General features: G+C 46.1%; 1 protein-coding gene across 5 annotated transcripts in view; it reads left to right on the top strand.

Annotated features, from left to right (window-relative positions):
- Nucleotides 1-16,970, top strand: part of LOC140409368 (disintegrin and metalloproteinase domain-containing protein 12-like) — a 653,965-nt gene that overhangs the window by 393,912 nt on the left and 243,083 nt on the right. For all 5 annotated transcript variants that reach the window (XM_072497812.1, XM_072497813.1, XM_072497810.1 and 2 more), the window contains exon 8: nucleotides 14,227-14,298. In XM_072497812.1, coding sequence (XP_072353913.1) covers nucleotides 14,227-14,298 — 72 coding nt within the window. The remainder of the gene's footprint in view (nucleotides 1-14,226; nucleotides 14,299-16,970) is intronic.

Here is a 16,970-nt window from a genome sequence, read left to right as displayed (position 1 = left end):
CCAAAACACACTACAACACACAAAACACACTACAACACCCAAAACACACTAGAACACACAATAACACACTACAACACACATTAACACCCAAAACACACTACAACACACAATAACACCCAAAACACACTACAACACACAAAACACACTACAACACCCAAAACACACTACAACACACAATAACACACTACAACACACAATAACACCCAAAACACACTCCAACACACAAAACACACTACAACACCCAAAACACACTACAACACAGAATAACACACTACAACACACATTAACACCCAAAACACACTACAACACACAATAACACACTACAACACACATTAACACCCAAAACACACTACACCAGACAATAACACACTACAACACACAATAACACACTACAACACACAATAACACCCAAAACACACTACAACACACAACATACAATAACACTCAAAACACACTACAACACACAATAACACACTACAACACACAACACACAATAACACCCAAAAGACACTACAACACACAAAACACACTACAACACACAATAACACACTACAACACCCAAAACACACTACAACACACAATCACACTCTACAAGACACAACACACAATAACACCCAAAACACACTACAACACACAATAACACACTACAACAAACAATAACACACTACAACACACAGAACACACTACAACACACAATAACACACTACAACACCCAAAACACACTACAACACCCAAAACACACTAGAACACACAATCACACACTACAACACACAACACACAATAACACACTACAACACATAATAACACCCAAAACACACTACAACGCACAAAAACACACTACAACACACGATAACACACTACAACACACAATAACACACTACAATACACGATAACACACAACAACACACAATAACACACTACAACACCCAAAACACACCACAACACACAAAAATACACTACAACACACGATAACACACTACAACACACAATAACACACTACAACCCACAATAACACCCCACCCAAAACACACAACACACAATCACACACTTCAACACACAATAACACACAATAACACACAATAACACACTACAACACACAATAACACACTACAACACACAATAACACCCAAAACAGACAACACACAAAACACACTACAACACACAACACACTACAACAAACAAAAACCTCCAAAACACACTACAACACCCAAAACAAACTACAACACACAATCACACACTACAACACACAATAACACACAATAACACACTACAACACACAATAACACACTATAACACACAATACCACACGACAACACCCAAAATAGACTACAACACACAAAACACACTTCAACACACAAAAAACTCTACAACAAAAAAAACACACTTCAACACCCAAAACACACTGCAACACACAAAAACACCCAAAACACACTACATCACCCAAAACACACTACAACACGCAATAACACACTACAACACACAACACACAATAACAGCCAAAACACACTACGACACCAAAATCACACTACAACATCCAAAAACATCCAAAACACACTACAACACACAATAACACACTACAACACACAATAACACCCAAAACACACTACAACACACAAAACACACTACATCACCCAAAACACACTACAACACACAATAACACACTACAACACACAACACACAATAACACCCAAAACACACTACAACACACAAAACACACTACAACACCCAAAACACACTACAACACACAATAACACACTACAACACACAATAACACCCAAAACACACTACAATACACAATAACATACTACAACACACAATAACACCCAAAACAAACTACAACACGCAATAACACACTACAACACACAATAACACACTACAACACACAATAACACCCAAAACACACTACAACACACAATAACACACTACAACACACAATAACACCCAAAACACACTACAACACACAATAACACACTACAACACACAACACACGATAACACCCAACACACACAAAACACAATACAACACACAATAACACACTACAACACCCAAAACACACTACAACACCCAAAACACACTACAACACACAATCACACACTACAACACACAACACACAATAACACCCAAAACACACTGCAACACACAATCACGCACTACAACACACAATAACACACTACAACACACAATAACACACTACAACACACAATAACACCCAAAACAGACAACACACAAAACACACTACAACACACAAAACACACTACAACACACAAAATCCTCCAAAACACACTACAACACCCAAAACACATTACACACAATAACACTCAAAACACACTACAACACACAATCACACACTACAACACACAATAACACACAATACCACACGACAACACACAATAACACCCAAAACAGACTACAACACACAAAATACACTTCAACACCCAAAACACACTGCAACACACAATAACACCCAAAACACACTACAACTCCCAAAACATACTACAACACGCAATAACACACTACAACACACAACATACAATAACACTCAAAACACACTACAACACACAATAACACACTACAACACACAAAACACAATAACACCCAAAACACACTACAACACACAATCACACACTACAACACACTACAACACACAACATACAATAACACTCAAAACACACTACAACAAACAAAACACACTACAACACACAATAACACACTACAACACCCAAAACACACTACAACACCCAAAACACACTACAACACACAATCACACACTACAAGACACAACACACAATAACACCCAAAACACACTACAACACACAATCACACACTACAACACACTACAACACACAATAACACACTACAACGCACAATAACACACTACAACACACAATACACACTACAACACACAATAACACACTGCAACACACAAAAACATCCAAAACACACTACAACACCCAAAACACACTACAACACACAATAACACACTACAACGCACAACACACAGTAACACCCAAAACACACTACGACACCCAATACACACTACAACATCCAAAAACATCCAAAACACACTACAACACCCAAAACACACTACACACAATAACACCCAAAACGCACTACAACACACAATCACACACTATAACACACAATAACACACAACACACAATAACACGCTACAACACACAATAACACACTACAACACACAATAACACCCAAAACAGACTACAACACACAAAACACACTACAACACACAAAACACACTGTAACACACAAAAACACCCAAAACACACTAGAACACCCAAAACACACTACAACACGCAATAACACACTACAACACACAACACACAATAACAGCCAAAACACACTATGACACCCAAAACACACTACAACATCCAAAAACATCCAAAGCACACTACAACACACAATAACACACTACAACACACAATAACACCCAAAACACACTACAACACACAAAACACACTACAACACCCAAAACACACTACAACACACAATAACACACTACAACACACAATAACACCCAAAACACACTACAACACACAATCACACACTACAACACACTACAACACACAATAACACACTACAACACACAATAACATACTACAACACACAATACACACTACAACACACAATAACACACTGCAACACACAAAAACATCCATAACACACTACAACACCCAAAACACACTACAACACACAATAACACACTACAACGCACAATACACAATAACACCCAAAACACACTACGACACCCAATACACACTACAACATCCAAAAATATCCAAAACACACTACAACACACAATAACACACTACAACACACAACACACAATAACGCCCAAAACACACTACAACACACAAAACACACTACAACACACAATAACACACTACAACACCCAAAACACACTACAACACACAACATACAATAACACTCAAAACACACTACAACACACAATAACACACTACAACACACAACACACAATAACACCCAAAACACACTACAACACACAAAACACACTACAACACAAAATAACACACTACAACACCCAAAACACACTACAACACCCAAAACACACTACAACACACAATCACACTCTACAAGACACAACACACAATAACACCCAAAACACACTACAACACACAATAACACACTACAACAAACAATAACACACTACAACACACAGAACACACTACAACACACAATAACACACTACAACACCCAAAACACACTACAACACCCAAAACACCCAAAACACACTACAACACACAATTACACACTACAACACACAAAACACAATAACACCCAAAACACACTACAACACACAAAACACACTACAACACACAATAACACACTACAACACCCAAAACACACTACAACACCCAAAACACACTACAACACACATTAACACCTAAAACACACTACAACACACAATAACACACTACAACACACAATAACACCCAAAACAGACTACAACACACAATAACACACTCCAACACACAATGGGTGATGGTAGGCTAGCCAGTAACATTAGGAATGATAGTAAAAGTTTCTTTAAATACATTAAAAACAAACAGGAGGCAAAAGTTGACATTGGGCCGCTCCATAATGACGCTGGTAATTTTGTGATGCGAGACAAGGAAATAGCTGATGAACTGAATAAGTACTTTGCGTCAGTCTTCACAGTAGAAGACATGAGTAATATCCCAACAATTCCGGAGAGTCAGAGGGCAGAGTTGAATATGGTAGCCATCACAAAGGAGAAAGTGCTAGAGAAACTAAGAGGTCTAAAAATTTATAAATCTCCGGGCCCAGATGGGCTACATCCTAGAGTTCTAAAGGAGATAGCTGAAGAAATAGTGGAGGCGTTAGTTATGATCTTTCAAAAGTCACTGGAGTCAGGGAAAGTTCCAGAGGATTGGAAAATCGCTGTTGTAACGCCCCTGTTCAATAAGGGAACAAGGAAAAAGATGGAAAATTATAGGCCAATTAGCCTAACCTCGGTTGTTGGCAAGATTCTAGAATCCATTGTTAAGGATGAGATTTCTAAATTCTTGGAAGTGCCGGGTCGGATTAGGAAAAGTCAGCATGGATTTAGGAAAGGGAGGTCGTGCCTGACAAACCTGTTAGAGTTCTTTGAAGAGATAACAAATAGGTTAGACCAAGGAGAGCCAATGGATGTTATCTATCTTGACTTCCAAAAGGCCTTTGATAAGGTGCCTCACGGGAGACTGCTGAGTAAAATAAGGGCCCATGGTATTCGAGGCAAGGTACTAACATGGATTGACGATTGGCTGTCAGGCAGAAGGCAGAGAGTTGGGATAAAAGGTTCTTTTTTGGAATGGCAACCGATGACGAGTGGTGTCCCGCAGGGTTCAGTGTTAGGGCCACAGCTGTTCTCTTTATATATTAACGATCTAGATGACGGGACTGGGGGCATTCTGGCTAAGTTTGCCGATGATACAAAGATAGGTGGAGGGGCAGGTAGTATGGAGGAGGTGGGGAGGCTGCAGAAAGATTTAGACAGTTTAGGAGAGTGGTCCAAGAAATGGCTGATGAAATTCAACGTGGGCAAGTGCGAGGTCTTGCACTTTGGAAAAAAGAATAGAGGCATGGACTATTTTCTAAATGGTGACAAAATTCATAATGCTGAAGTGCAAAGGGACTTGGGAGTCCTAGTCCAGGATTCTCTAAAGGTAAACTTGCAGGTTGAGTCCGTAATTAAGAAAGCAAATGCAATGTTGTCATTCATCTCAAGAGGCTTGGAATATAAAAGCAGGGATGTACTTCTGAAGCTTTATAAAGCATTAGTTAGGCCCCATTTAGAATACTGTGAGCAATTTTGGGCCCCACACCTCAGGAAGGACATACTGGCACTGGAGCGGGTCCAGCGGAGATTCACACGGATGGTTCTGTCAGACCCTAGCCCATTCACTTAGCCTATCCAAATCCCTCTGCAGACTCTTAGTATCCTCTGCACTTTTTGCTTTACCACTTATCTTAGTGTCGTCTGCAAACTTGGACACATTGCACTTAGAACATAGAACATAGAACAATACAGCGCAGTACAGGCCCTTCGGCCCACGATGTTGCACCGAAACAAAAGCCATCTAACCTACACTATGCCATTATCATCCATATGTTTATCCAATAAACGTTTAAATGCCCTCAATGTTGGCGAGTTCACTACTGTAGCAGGTAGGGCATTCCACGGCCTCACTACTCTTTGCGTAAAGAACCTACCTCTGACCTCTGTCCTATATCTATTACCCCTCAGTTTAAAGTTATGTCCCCTCGTGCCAGCCATTTCCATCCGCGGGAGAAGGCTCTCACTGTCCACCCTATCCAACCCCCTGATCATTTTGTATGCCTCTATTAAGTCTCCTCTTAACCTTCTTCTCTCCAACGAAAACAATCTCAAGTCCATCAGCCTTTCCTCATAAGATTATCCCTCCATACCAGGCAACATCCTGGTAAATCTCCTCGGCACCCGCTCCAAAGCCTCCACGTCCTTCCTATAATGCGGTGACCAGAACTGTACGCAATACTCCAAATCGACAACACCACCGACTTTAGTATCGTCTGCAAATTTACTCACCCACCCTTCTGCGCCTTCCTCTAGGTCATTGATTAAAATGACAAACAGCAACGGCCCCAGAACAGATCCTTGTGGTACTCCACTTGTGACTGTACTCCATTCTGAACATTTCCCATCAACCACCACCCTCTGTCTTCTTTCAGCTAGCCAATTTCTGATCCACATCTCTAAATCACCCTCAATCCCCAGCCTCCGTATTTTCTGCAATAGCCTACCGTGGGGAACCTGATCAAACGCTTTGCTGAAATCCATATACACCACATCAACTGCTCTACCCTCATCTACCTGTTCAGTCACCTTCTCAAAGAACTCAATAAGGTTTGTGAGGCATGACCTACCCTTCACAAAGCCATGCTGACTATCCCTGATCATATTATTCCTATCTAGATGATTATAAATCTTGTCTCTTATAATCCCCTCCAAGACTTTACCCACTACAGACGTGAGGCTCACCGGTCTATAGTTGCCGGGGTTGTCTCTGCTCCCCTTTTTGAACAAAGGGACCACATTTGCTGTCCTCCAGTCCTCTGGCACTATTCCTGTAGCCAATGATGACATAAAAATCAAAGCCAAAGGTCCAGCAATCTCTTCCCTGGCCTCCCAGAGAATCCTAGGATAAATCCCATCAGGTCCCGGGGACTTATCTATTTTCAGCCTGTCCAGAATTGCCAACACCTCTTCCCTACGTACCTCAATGCCATCTATTCTATTAGCCTGGGGCTCAGCATTCTCCTCCACAACATTATCTTTTTCCTGAGTGAATACTGACGAAAAATATTCATTTAGTATCTCGCCTATCTCTTCAGACTCCACACACAATTTCCCATCCCTGTCCTTTACTGGTCCTACTCTTTCCCTAGTCATTCGCTTATTCCTGACATACCTATAGAAAGCTTTTGGGTTTTCCTTGATCCTTCCTGCCAAATACTTCTCATGTCCCCTCCTTGCTCGTCTTAGCTCTCTCTTTAGAACCTTCCTCGCTACCTTGTAACTATCCATCGCCCCAACTGAAACTTCACACCTCATCTTCACATAGGCCTCCTTCTTCCTCTTAACAAGAGATTCCACTTCCTTGGTAAACCACGGTTCTCTCGCTCGACGCCTTCCTCCCTGCCTGACCGGTACATACTTATCAAGAACACACAGTAACTGATCCTTGAACAAGCCCCACTTATCCAGTGTGCCCAACACTTGCAGCCTACTTCTCCACCTTATCCCCCCCCCAAGTCACGTCTAATGGCATCATAATTGCCCTTCCCCCAGCTATAATTCTTGCCCTGCGGTGTATACTTATCCCTTTCCATCATTAACGTAAACGTCACCGAATTGTGGTCGCTGTCCCCAAAGTGCTCTCCTACCTCCAAATCCAACACCTGGACTGGTTCATTACCCAAAACCAAATCCAACGTGGCCTCGCCTCTTGTTGGCCTGTCAACATATTGTTTCAGGAAACCCTCCTGCACACACTGTACAAAAAACGACCCATCTATTGTACTCGAACTATATTTTTTCCAGTCAATATTTGGAAAGTTAAAGTCTCCCATAATAACTACCCTGTTACTTTCGCTCTTATCCAGAATCATCTTCGCCATCCTTTCCTCTACATCCCTAGAACTATTAGGAGGCCTATAAAAAACTCCCAACAGGGTGACCTCTCCTTTCCTGTTTCTAACTTCAGCCCATACTACCTCGGAAGAAGAGTCCCCATCTAGCATCCTCTCCGCCATCGTAATACTGCTCTTGACTAGCAGCGCCACACCTCCCCCTCTTTTGCCCCCTTCTCTGAGCTTACTAAAACACCTAAACCCCGGAACCTGCAACATCCATTCCTGTCCCTGCTCTCTATCCATGTCTCCGAAATGGCCACAACATCGAAGTCCCAGGTACCAACCCATGCTGCCAGTTCCCCTACCTTGTTTCGTATACTCCTGGCATTGAAGTAGACACACTTCAAACCACCTACCTGAACACTGGCCCCCTCCTGCGACGTCAAATCTGTGCTCCTGACCTCTATACTCTCATTCTCCCTTACCCTAAAACTACAATCCAGGTTCCCATGCCCCTGCTGCATTAGTTTAAACCCCCCCAAAGAGCACTAACAAATCTCCCCCCCAGGATATTTGTGCCCCTCAGGTTCAGATGTAGACCATCCTGTCTGTAGAGGTCCCACCTTCCCCAGAAAGAGCCCCAGTTATCCAGAAATCTGAATCCCTCCTGCCTGCACTATCCCTGTAGCCACGTGTTTAAATGCTCTCTCTCCCTATTCCTCATCTCACTATCACGTGGCACGGGCAACAACCCAGAGATAACAACTCTGTTTGTTCTAGTTCTGAGCTTCCATCCTAGCTCAATGAAAGCCTGCCTGACATCCTTGTCCCCTTTCCTACCTATGTCGTTAGTGCCAATGTGGACCACGACTTGGGGCTGCTCCCCCTCGCCCCTAAGGACCCGGAAAACACGATCCGAGACATCACGTACCCTTGCACCTGGGAGGCAACATACCAAACGTGAGTCTCTCACGCTCCCACAAAATCGCCTATCTGTGCCCTTGACTATCGAGTCCCCAATTACTAATGCTCTGCTTCTCTCCCCCCTTCTCTTCTGAGCAACAGGGACAGACTCCGTGCCAGAGGCCCGTACCCCATGGCTTACCCCTGGTAAGTCCCCCCCCCCACAAGTATCCAAAGCGGTATACTTGTTTCTCAGGGGAACGACCGCAGGGGATCCCTGCACTGACTGTTTTTTCCCAGTCCCTCTTACAGTTACCCACCTATCTCCAATCTTTGGTGTAACTAATTCCCTGAAGCTGCTATCTATGACCCCTTCTGCCTCCCGAATGATCCGAAGCTCTTCCAACTCCAGCTCCAGTTCCCTAACTCGGTCTTGGAGGAGCTGGAGATGGCAGCACTTCCTGCAGGTAAAATCAGCAGGGACACTAACTGCATCCCTCACCTCAAACATCCTGCAGGAGGAACATTGCACTCCCTTCCCTGCCATTCCTCTAACTTTCTACCAAGATCTGGCTAACAACTAAATTAAATTTTTTATAAAAAATAATAATATAATAAAATGTGGTACTTACCTCAGACCAATGGGTTTTATTATTAGGTTAGAGGAGGAGGGCGGGTGGGAGACACTACACGTGTAGTGTCTCGGGTTTCCTCTCCACCAGAATTTATTGGTGAGGGTCTTCCCAGACGTCCGCGGGTCGACTTCCTGTTCCCGCCTAAAACACTAATTTTAAAAAAAAAAATTCTCAGCTCCTGCTGAAATTGACTAACCAGCCAGCTCCACTCCTGCCGAAATCGACTGGCCTGCCCCTGCAAAGACAAGTGCTTTTAAAGGTTGACTTACCTCCCAGCAGCCACTTCTGCACTGCTCCCGCTGAAACTGACTCACCAGCTGTTCTCCCGCCGCCGAAATCGACTGGCCTGCCCCTCCCAGCAGCCACTTCCGCAATGCTCCCGCTGAAACTGACTCACCAGCTGTTCTCACGCCGAAATCGACTGGCCTGCCCCTGCAAAGACAAGTGCTTTTAAAGGACAGACTTACCTCCCAGCAACCACTTCCGCAATGCTCCCGCTGAAACTGACTCACCAGCTGTTCTCACGCCGAAATCGACTGGCCTGCCCCTCCCAGCAGCCACTTCCGCAATGCTCCCGCTGAAACTGACTCACCAGCTGTTCTCACGCCGAAATCGACTGGCCTGCCCCTGCAAAGACAAGTGCTTTTAAAGGACAGACTTACCTCCCAGCAGCCACTTCCGCACTGCTCCCGCTGAAACTGACTCACCAGCTGTTCTCCCGCCGAAATCGACTGGCCTGCCCCTGCAAAGACAAATGCCCAACTCCAAATCATCCATGTAAATTGTGAACAATTGTGGGCCCAACACTGATCCCTGAGGGACACCACTAGCTACTGATTGCCAACCAGAGAAACACCCATTAATCCCCACTCTTTGCTTTCTATTAATTAACCAATCCTCTATCCATGCTACTACTTGCCCCTTAATGCCATGCATCTTTATCTTATACAGCAACCTTTTGTGTGGCACCTTGTCAAAGGCTTCCTGGAAGTCCAGATATACCACATCCATTGGCTCCCCGTTATCTACCGCACTGGTAACGTCCTCAAAATATTCCACTAAATTAGTTAGGCACGACCTGCCCTTTATGAACCCATGCTGCGTCTGCCCAATGGGACAATTTCTATCCAGATGCCTCGCTATTTCTTCCTTGATGATAGATTCCAGCATCTTCCCTACTACCGAAGTTATGCTCACTGGCCTATAATTGCCCGCTTTCTGCCTACCCCCTTTTTTAAACAGTGGTGTCACGTTTGTTAATTTCCAATCCGCCGGGACCACCCCAGAGTCTAGTTAATTTTGGTAAATTATCACTAGTGCATTTGCAATTTCCCTAGCCATCTCTTTTCGCACTCTGGGATGCATTCCATCAGGGCCAGGAGACTTGTCTACCTTTAGCCCCAAATTTAGCTTGCCCATTACTACCTCCTTGGTGATAACAATCCTCTCAAGGTCCTCACCTGTCATAGTCTCATTTCCATCAATCACTGGCATGTTATTTGTGTCTTCCACTGTGAAGACCGACCCAAAAAACCTGTTCAGTTCCTCAGCCATTTCCTCATCTCCCATTATTAAATCTCCCTTCTCATCCTCTAAAGGACCAATATTTACCTGAGCCACTCTTTTTTGTTTTATGTATTTGTAGAAACTTTTACTATCTGTTTTTATATTCTGAGCAAGTTTACTCTCATAATCTATCTTACTCTTCTTTATAGCTTTTTTAGGAGCTTTCTGTTGCCCCCTAAAGATTTCCCAGTCCTCTATTCCCCCACTGATCTTTGCTACTTTGTATGTTTTTTCCTTCAATTTGATACTCTCCCTTATTTCCTTAGATATCCACGGTCGATTTTCCCTCTTTTTACCGTCCTTCCTTTTTGTTGGTGTAAACCTTTGCTGGGCACTGTGAAAAATCACTTGGAAGGTTCTCCACTGTTCCTCAACTGTTTCACCATAAAGTCTTTGCTCCCAGTCTACCTTAGCTAGTTCTTCTCCTATCCCATTGTAATTTTCTTTGTTTAAGCACAAAACACTCGTGCTTGATTTTACCTTCTCACCCTCCATCTGTATTTTAAATTCGACCATATTGTGATCGCTCCTTCCGAGAGGATCCCTAACTATGAGATCCTGAATCAATCCTGTCTCATTACACAGGACCAGATCTAGGACCTCTTGTTCCCTTGTAGTTTCCATTACATACTGTTTTAGGAAACTATAGCAGATACATTCTATAAACTCCTCCTCAAGGCTGCCTTGACCGACCTGGTTAAACCAATCGACATGTAGATTAAAATCCGCCATGATAACTGCTGTACCATTTCTACATGCATCAGTTATTTCTTTGTTTATTGCCTGCCCCACCATAATGTTACTATTTGGTGGCCTATAGATTACTCCTATCAGTGACCTTTTCGCCTTATTATTCCTGATTTCCACCCAAATGGATTCAACCTTATCCTCCATAGCACCAATGTCATCCCTTACTGTTGCCCGGATATCATCCTTAAATAACAGAGCTACACCACCTCCCTTACCATCCACTCTGTCCTTCCGAAAAGTTTGATACCCTCGGATATTTAACTCCCAGTCGTGACCATTCTTTAACCATGTTTCAGTAATGGCCACTAAATCATAGTCATTTACGATGATTTGCGCCATCAACTCATTTACCTTATTCCGAATACTACGAGCATTCAGGTAAAGTACACTTATGTTGGCTTTTTTACCTCTGTTCTGAATCTTAACACCTCGATCAGTAGCCTCTCCTAAGTTATATTTCCTCTTAACCTTTCTCCTAATTTTCCTTGTCGTTGAACCCATATCGTCATGTAACAACCTGCCGCGTCGCTTACCATTAATGTTTTCACTTCCCGTTTTATTTCTTTTAGTATTCCTGGTCCTATTCACTGAGCTCCCCTCAGTCACTGTACCTTGTACTGTCGCCCTTTTTGATTTTTGACTATGGCTTCTCTGCCTTACACTTTCCCCCTTACTGCCTTTTATTTCTGTCCCTGTTTTACTACCTTCCAACATCCTGCATCGGTTCCCATCCCCCTGCCACATTAGTTTAAACTCTCCCCAACAGCTCTAGCAAACCCCCCCCTAGGACATCGGTTCCAGTCCTGCCCAGGTGCAAACCGTCCGGTTTGTACTGGTCCCACCTCCCCCAGAACCGGTTCCAATGTCCCAGGAATTTGAATCCCACCCTCTTGCACCATCTCTCGAGCCACGCATTCATCCTCTCTATCCTGACATTCCTACTCTGACTAGCTTGTGGCACTGCTAGCAATCCTGAGATTACTACCTTTGAGGTCCTACTTTTTAGTTTAAATCCTAGCTCCCTAAATTCAGCTTGTAGGACCTTGACCCATTTTTTACCTATATCGTTGGTGCCTATGTGCACTACGACAGCTGGCTGTTCACCCTCCCCCCCAGAATGTCCTGCAGCCGCTCCGAGACATCCTTGACCCTTGCACCAGGGAGGCAACATACCATCCTGGAGTCTCGATTGCGTCTGCAGAACCGCCTGTCTATTCCCCTTACAATTGAGTCCCCTATCACTATAGCCCTGCCATTCTCCTTCCTGCCCAGCTGCGCAGCAGAGCCAGCCACGGTGCCATGAACCTGGCTGCTGCTGCCTTCCCCTGGTGAGCCATCTCCCTCAACAGTATCCAAAGCGGTACATCTGTTTTGCAGGGAGATGACCGCAGGGGATACCTGCACTGCCTTCCTACTCTTGCTCTGTCTTTTGGTCACCCATTTTCTATCTCCCTCAGTACCTTTCACCTGCGGTGTGACCAACTCGCTAAACGTGCTATCCACGACGTCCTCAGCATCGCGGATGCTCCAAAGTGAGTCCATCCGCAGCTCCAGAGCCGTCAAGCGGTCTAACAGGAGCTGCAACTGGACACACTTCTTGCACGTGAAGGAGCCAGGGACAGTGGACGTGTCCCTGAGCTCCCACATCGCACACGAGGAGCATGACACGGGTCTGAGATCTCCTGCCACGTCTTAAACCTTCGGTTAACTTCAACAACTACAATTTCAACAAAGAAAACAACAAAGAAAAAATAAATAAATATACCAATGAAAAGAAACAGAAAAACAGAAACACTACTTAGCAGTCACTTACCAGGGATAAAAAGCACTTCCTCCCCACCTAGATTCAAATTCCCAAACTCACTCTTTGCTGTCTCACTTTGGCTGTGTCTTCTCTGGCTCACTGGGAGAACTCACTGGGAGTGAGTTTACAAGTTGCTCTTTTTAAACTGTCCTGAGTTGACTCCCCTCCCCCACCTGCTTTCAGATCAAAGTAGATTTAATTGACTGACACTTAACTGCCAACCAGTTATGTGAGTGGGTGGGGCAGCCCTTGTTAGCCTACACTGCCCAATACTAGCTTAATTTAAATTAATTTAAACTCCTGAAATTTAAGAGGAGTTGTGAGGGACCATGCTGAGGCAGGTGGGATCACAAGGATTCTGGGTCGATCTGTTTGTCCCACTGAATTATCACCAATCATTTGTTTTGGTTTCAGTATCAGACTTCAGGGAATCGGAAAGATGCCGTGGTGAATCGCTTACTGGATGTCGCCAATGCCGTGGACATGGTGAGTTTGTAGATTCTTTCATCAATTAAATGAAAATAAAAGTCGCTTATTGTTACCAGTAGGCTTCAATGAAGTTACTATGAAAAGCCCCTAGTCGCCACATTCCGGTGCCTCCACTCCCTCTTCGGGCTGGTCCTCCACTCCCTCCTCGGGCTGTTCCTCCGGCCCCTCCTCGGGCTGGTCCTCCAGCCCCTCCTTGGGCTGTTCCTCCAGCCCCTCCTCTGGCTGGTCCTCCAGCCCCTCCTTGGGCTGTTCCTCCAGCCCCTCCTCGGGCTGGTCCTCCAGCCCCTCCTCGGGCTGTTCCTCCGGCCCCTCCTCGGGCTGGTCCTCCAGCCCCTCCTTGGGCTGATCCTCCACTCCATCCTCGGGCTGGTCCTCCAGCTCCTCCTCGGGCTGATCCTCCACTCCCTCCTCGGCCTGGTCCTCCAGCCCCTCCTCGGGCTGGTCCTCCAGCTCCTCCACGGGCTGATCCTCCAGCCCCTCCTTGGGCTCGTTCTCCGGCCCCTCCTCGGGCTGGTCCTCCGGCCCCTCCTCGGGCTGGTCCTCCGGCCCCTCCTCGGGCTGGTCCTCCACTCCCTCCTCGAGCTGGTCCTCCAGCCCCTCCTCGGGCTGATCCTCCACTCCCTCCTCGGGCTGGTCCTCCAGCCCCTCCTCTGGCTGGTCCTCCGGCCCCTCCTCGGGCTGCTCCTCCGGCCCCTCCTCGGGCTGGTCCTCCAGCCCCTCCTCGGGCTGGTCCTCCACTCCCTCCTCGGGCTGATCCTCTAGACCCTCCTCGGGCTGGTCCTCCACTCCCTCCTTGGGCTGGTTCTCCGGCCCCTCCTCGGGCTGGTCCTCCACTCCCTCCTCGGGCTGGTCCTCCAGCTCCTCCTCGGGCTGGTCCTCCAGCCCCTCCTCGGGCTGGTCCTCCACTCCCTCCTCGGCCTGGTCCTCCACTCCCTCCTCGGGCTGGTCCTCCACTCCCTCCTCGGGCTGGTCCTCCGGCCCCTCCTCGGGCTGGTCCTCCAGCCCCTCCTTAGGCTGGTCCTCCGGCCCCTCCTCGGGCTGGTCCTCCACTCCCTCCTCGGGCTGGTCCTCCACTCCCTCCTCAGGCTGTTCCTCCGGTTCCTCCTCGGGCTGGTCCTCCACTCCCTCCTCGGGCTGGTCCTCCAGCCCCTCCTCGGGCTGGTCCTCCACTCCCTCCTCGGGCTGGTCCTCCACTCCCTCCTCGGCCTGGTCCTCCACTCCCTCCTCGGCCTGGTCATCCACTCCCTCCTCGGGCTGGTCCTCCGGCCCCTCCTCAGGCTGGTCCTCCAGCCCCTCCTTAGGCTGGTCTTCCGGCCCCTCCTCGGGCTGGTCCTCCACTCCCTCCTCGGGCTGGTCCTCCACTCCCTCCTCGGGCTGTTCCTCCGGTTCCTCCTCGGGCTGGTCCTCCACTCCCTCCTCGGGCTGGTCCTCCAGCCCCTCCTCGGGCTGGTCCTCCACTCCCTCCTCGGGCTGGTCCTCCACTCCCTCCTCGGCCTGTTCCTCCACTCTCTCCCCCGGCTGGTCCTCCAGCCCCTCTCTGGTTGGTCCTCCAGCCCCTCCTCAGGCTGGTTCTCCGGCCCCTCCTCGGGCTGGTCCTCCAGCCCCTCCTCGGGCTGGTCCTCCAGCCCCTCCTCCTGTAGTGATCTGTACATCTGCACATACACCAGGGACTGCACACAGATGGAACAGCCACAGCATCACTAGAGGACATCAGAGAGGGGATAAAGGGTCCAACCCAATGTAGGATCTGCCTCTTTCAGAAGCGCAGGGCTAGGGAGCAGCAGCAGACAGAGACAGCTCAGCATAGACAGTTTACCTTAGCTTCACTGGTTATTCCTCTTGACTGTATTACATCTAGTTCAGCTCTGGAAACAGAACAAACCCACTGAATAAAGTATTTGTGTTAACTGGAAGTCTACCATGTTTATTCTGACTTAGAGAATAATATATGATACCAGGAGTGATTTCAGAAAGCTAGCTAGACATCAGCAAGAGAAGAAAAACTTAAACCGGATATTCGACTGTGGAAGACTTCGCAGCAAATTGATCCTTGACGACTAACCGATTCGATGGAACTTGTTGGAACTCCATGGCAGCTGGAAACAACCGGAAATTTAAGTTATAACTGGAAAATGTTTGAACAGATGTTCCAAATATTTATCACAGCTAATGATTTAAACCATGCCTCTGATGCAACAAAAATAGCCCTACTTCTCTCAACGGGAGGGCATGGAGCTAGAGAAATCTATAATTGCTTTAATTACTTAGAAGATGAAGACAAATCCAAAGTAGAAATCATACTCAAGAATGTGTTAAATGCTGCAACAGTCAGGCTGGTGAGACACTGGAAAGATTTAACTCTTGTCAGAGAAACGGAGGGCCCATCTCTGATTTTATTACAAATCTCAAGTTAATACCACAAGGCTGTGATTCTGCTGGTTTCAGAGACCCTGAAAATGCACCAATTAATTTTTGGACTATCGGATAAAAATTTGAGGGAAGAACTATTACAAAATAAGCACCTAACTCTAGAAATCGCGATACAAAAATGCCTTGCTCCTGAACAAAAACAAAACCAATCCTGTCAGTCGTTAGAAAACACAGAATCAGTGTCTAGGAAAGACAATCGGAGAAAACGGCGCCAGAACTTTACCACGAGGCAGAGACAG

Source organism: Scyliorhinus torazame, chromosome 3, assembly GCF_047496885.1.
Source record: "Scyliorhinus torazame isolate Kashiwa2021f chromosome 3, sScyTor2.1, whole genome shotgun sequence".
Lineage (NCBI taxonomy): Eukaryota > Metazoa > Chordata > Chondrichthyes > Carcharhiniformes > Scyliorhinidae > Scyliorhinus > Scyliorhinus torazame.
Note: the sequence above shows the minus strand (reverse complement) of the source record. Positions and strands in the feature narration are given on the sequence as shown.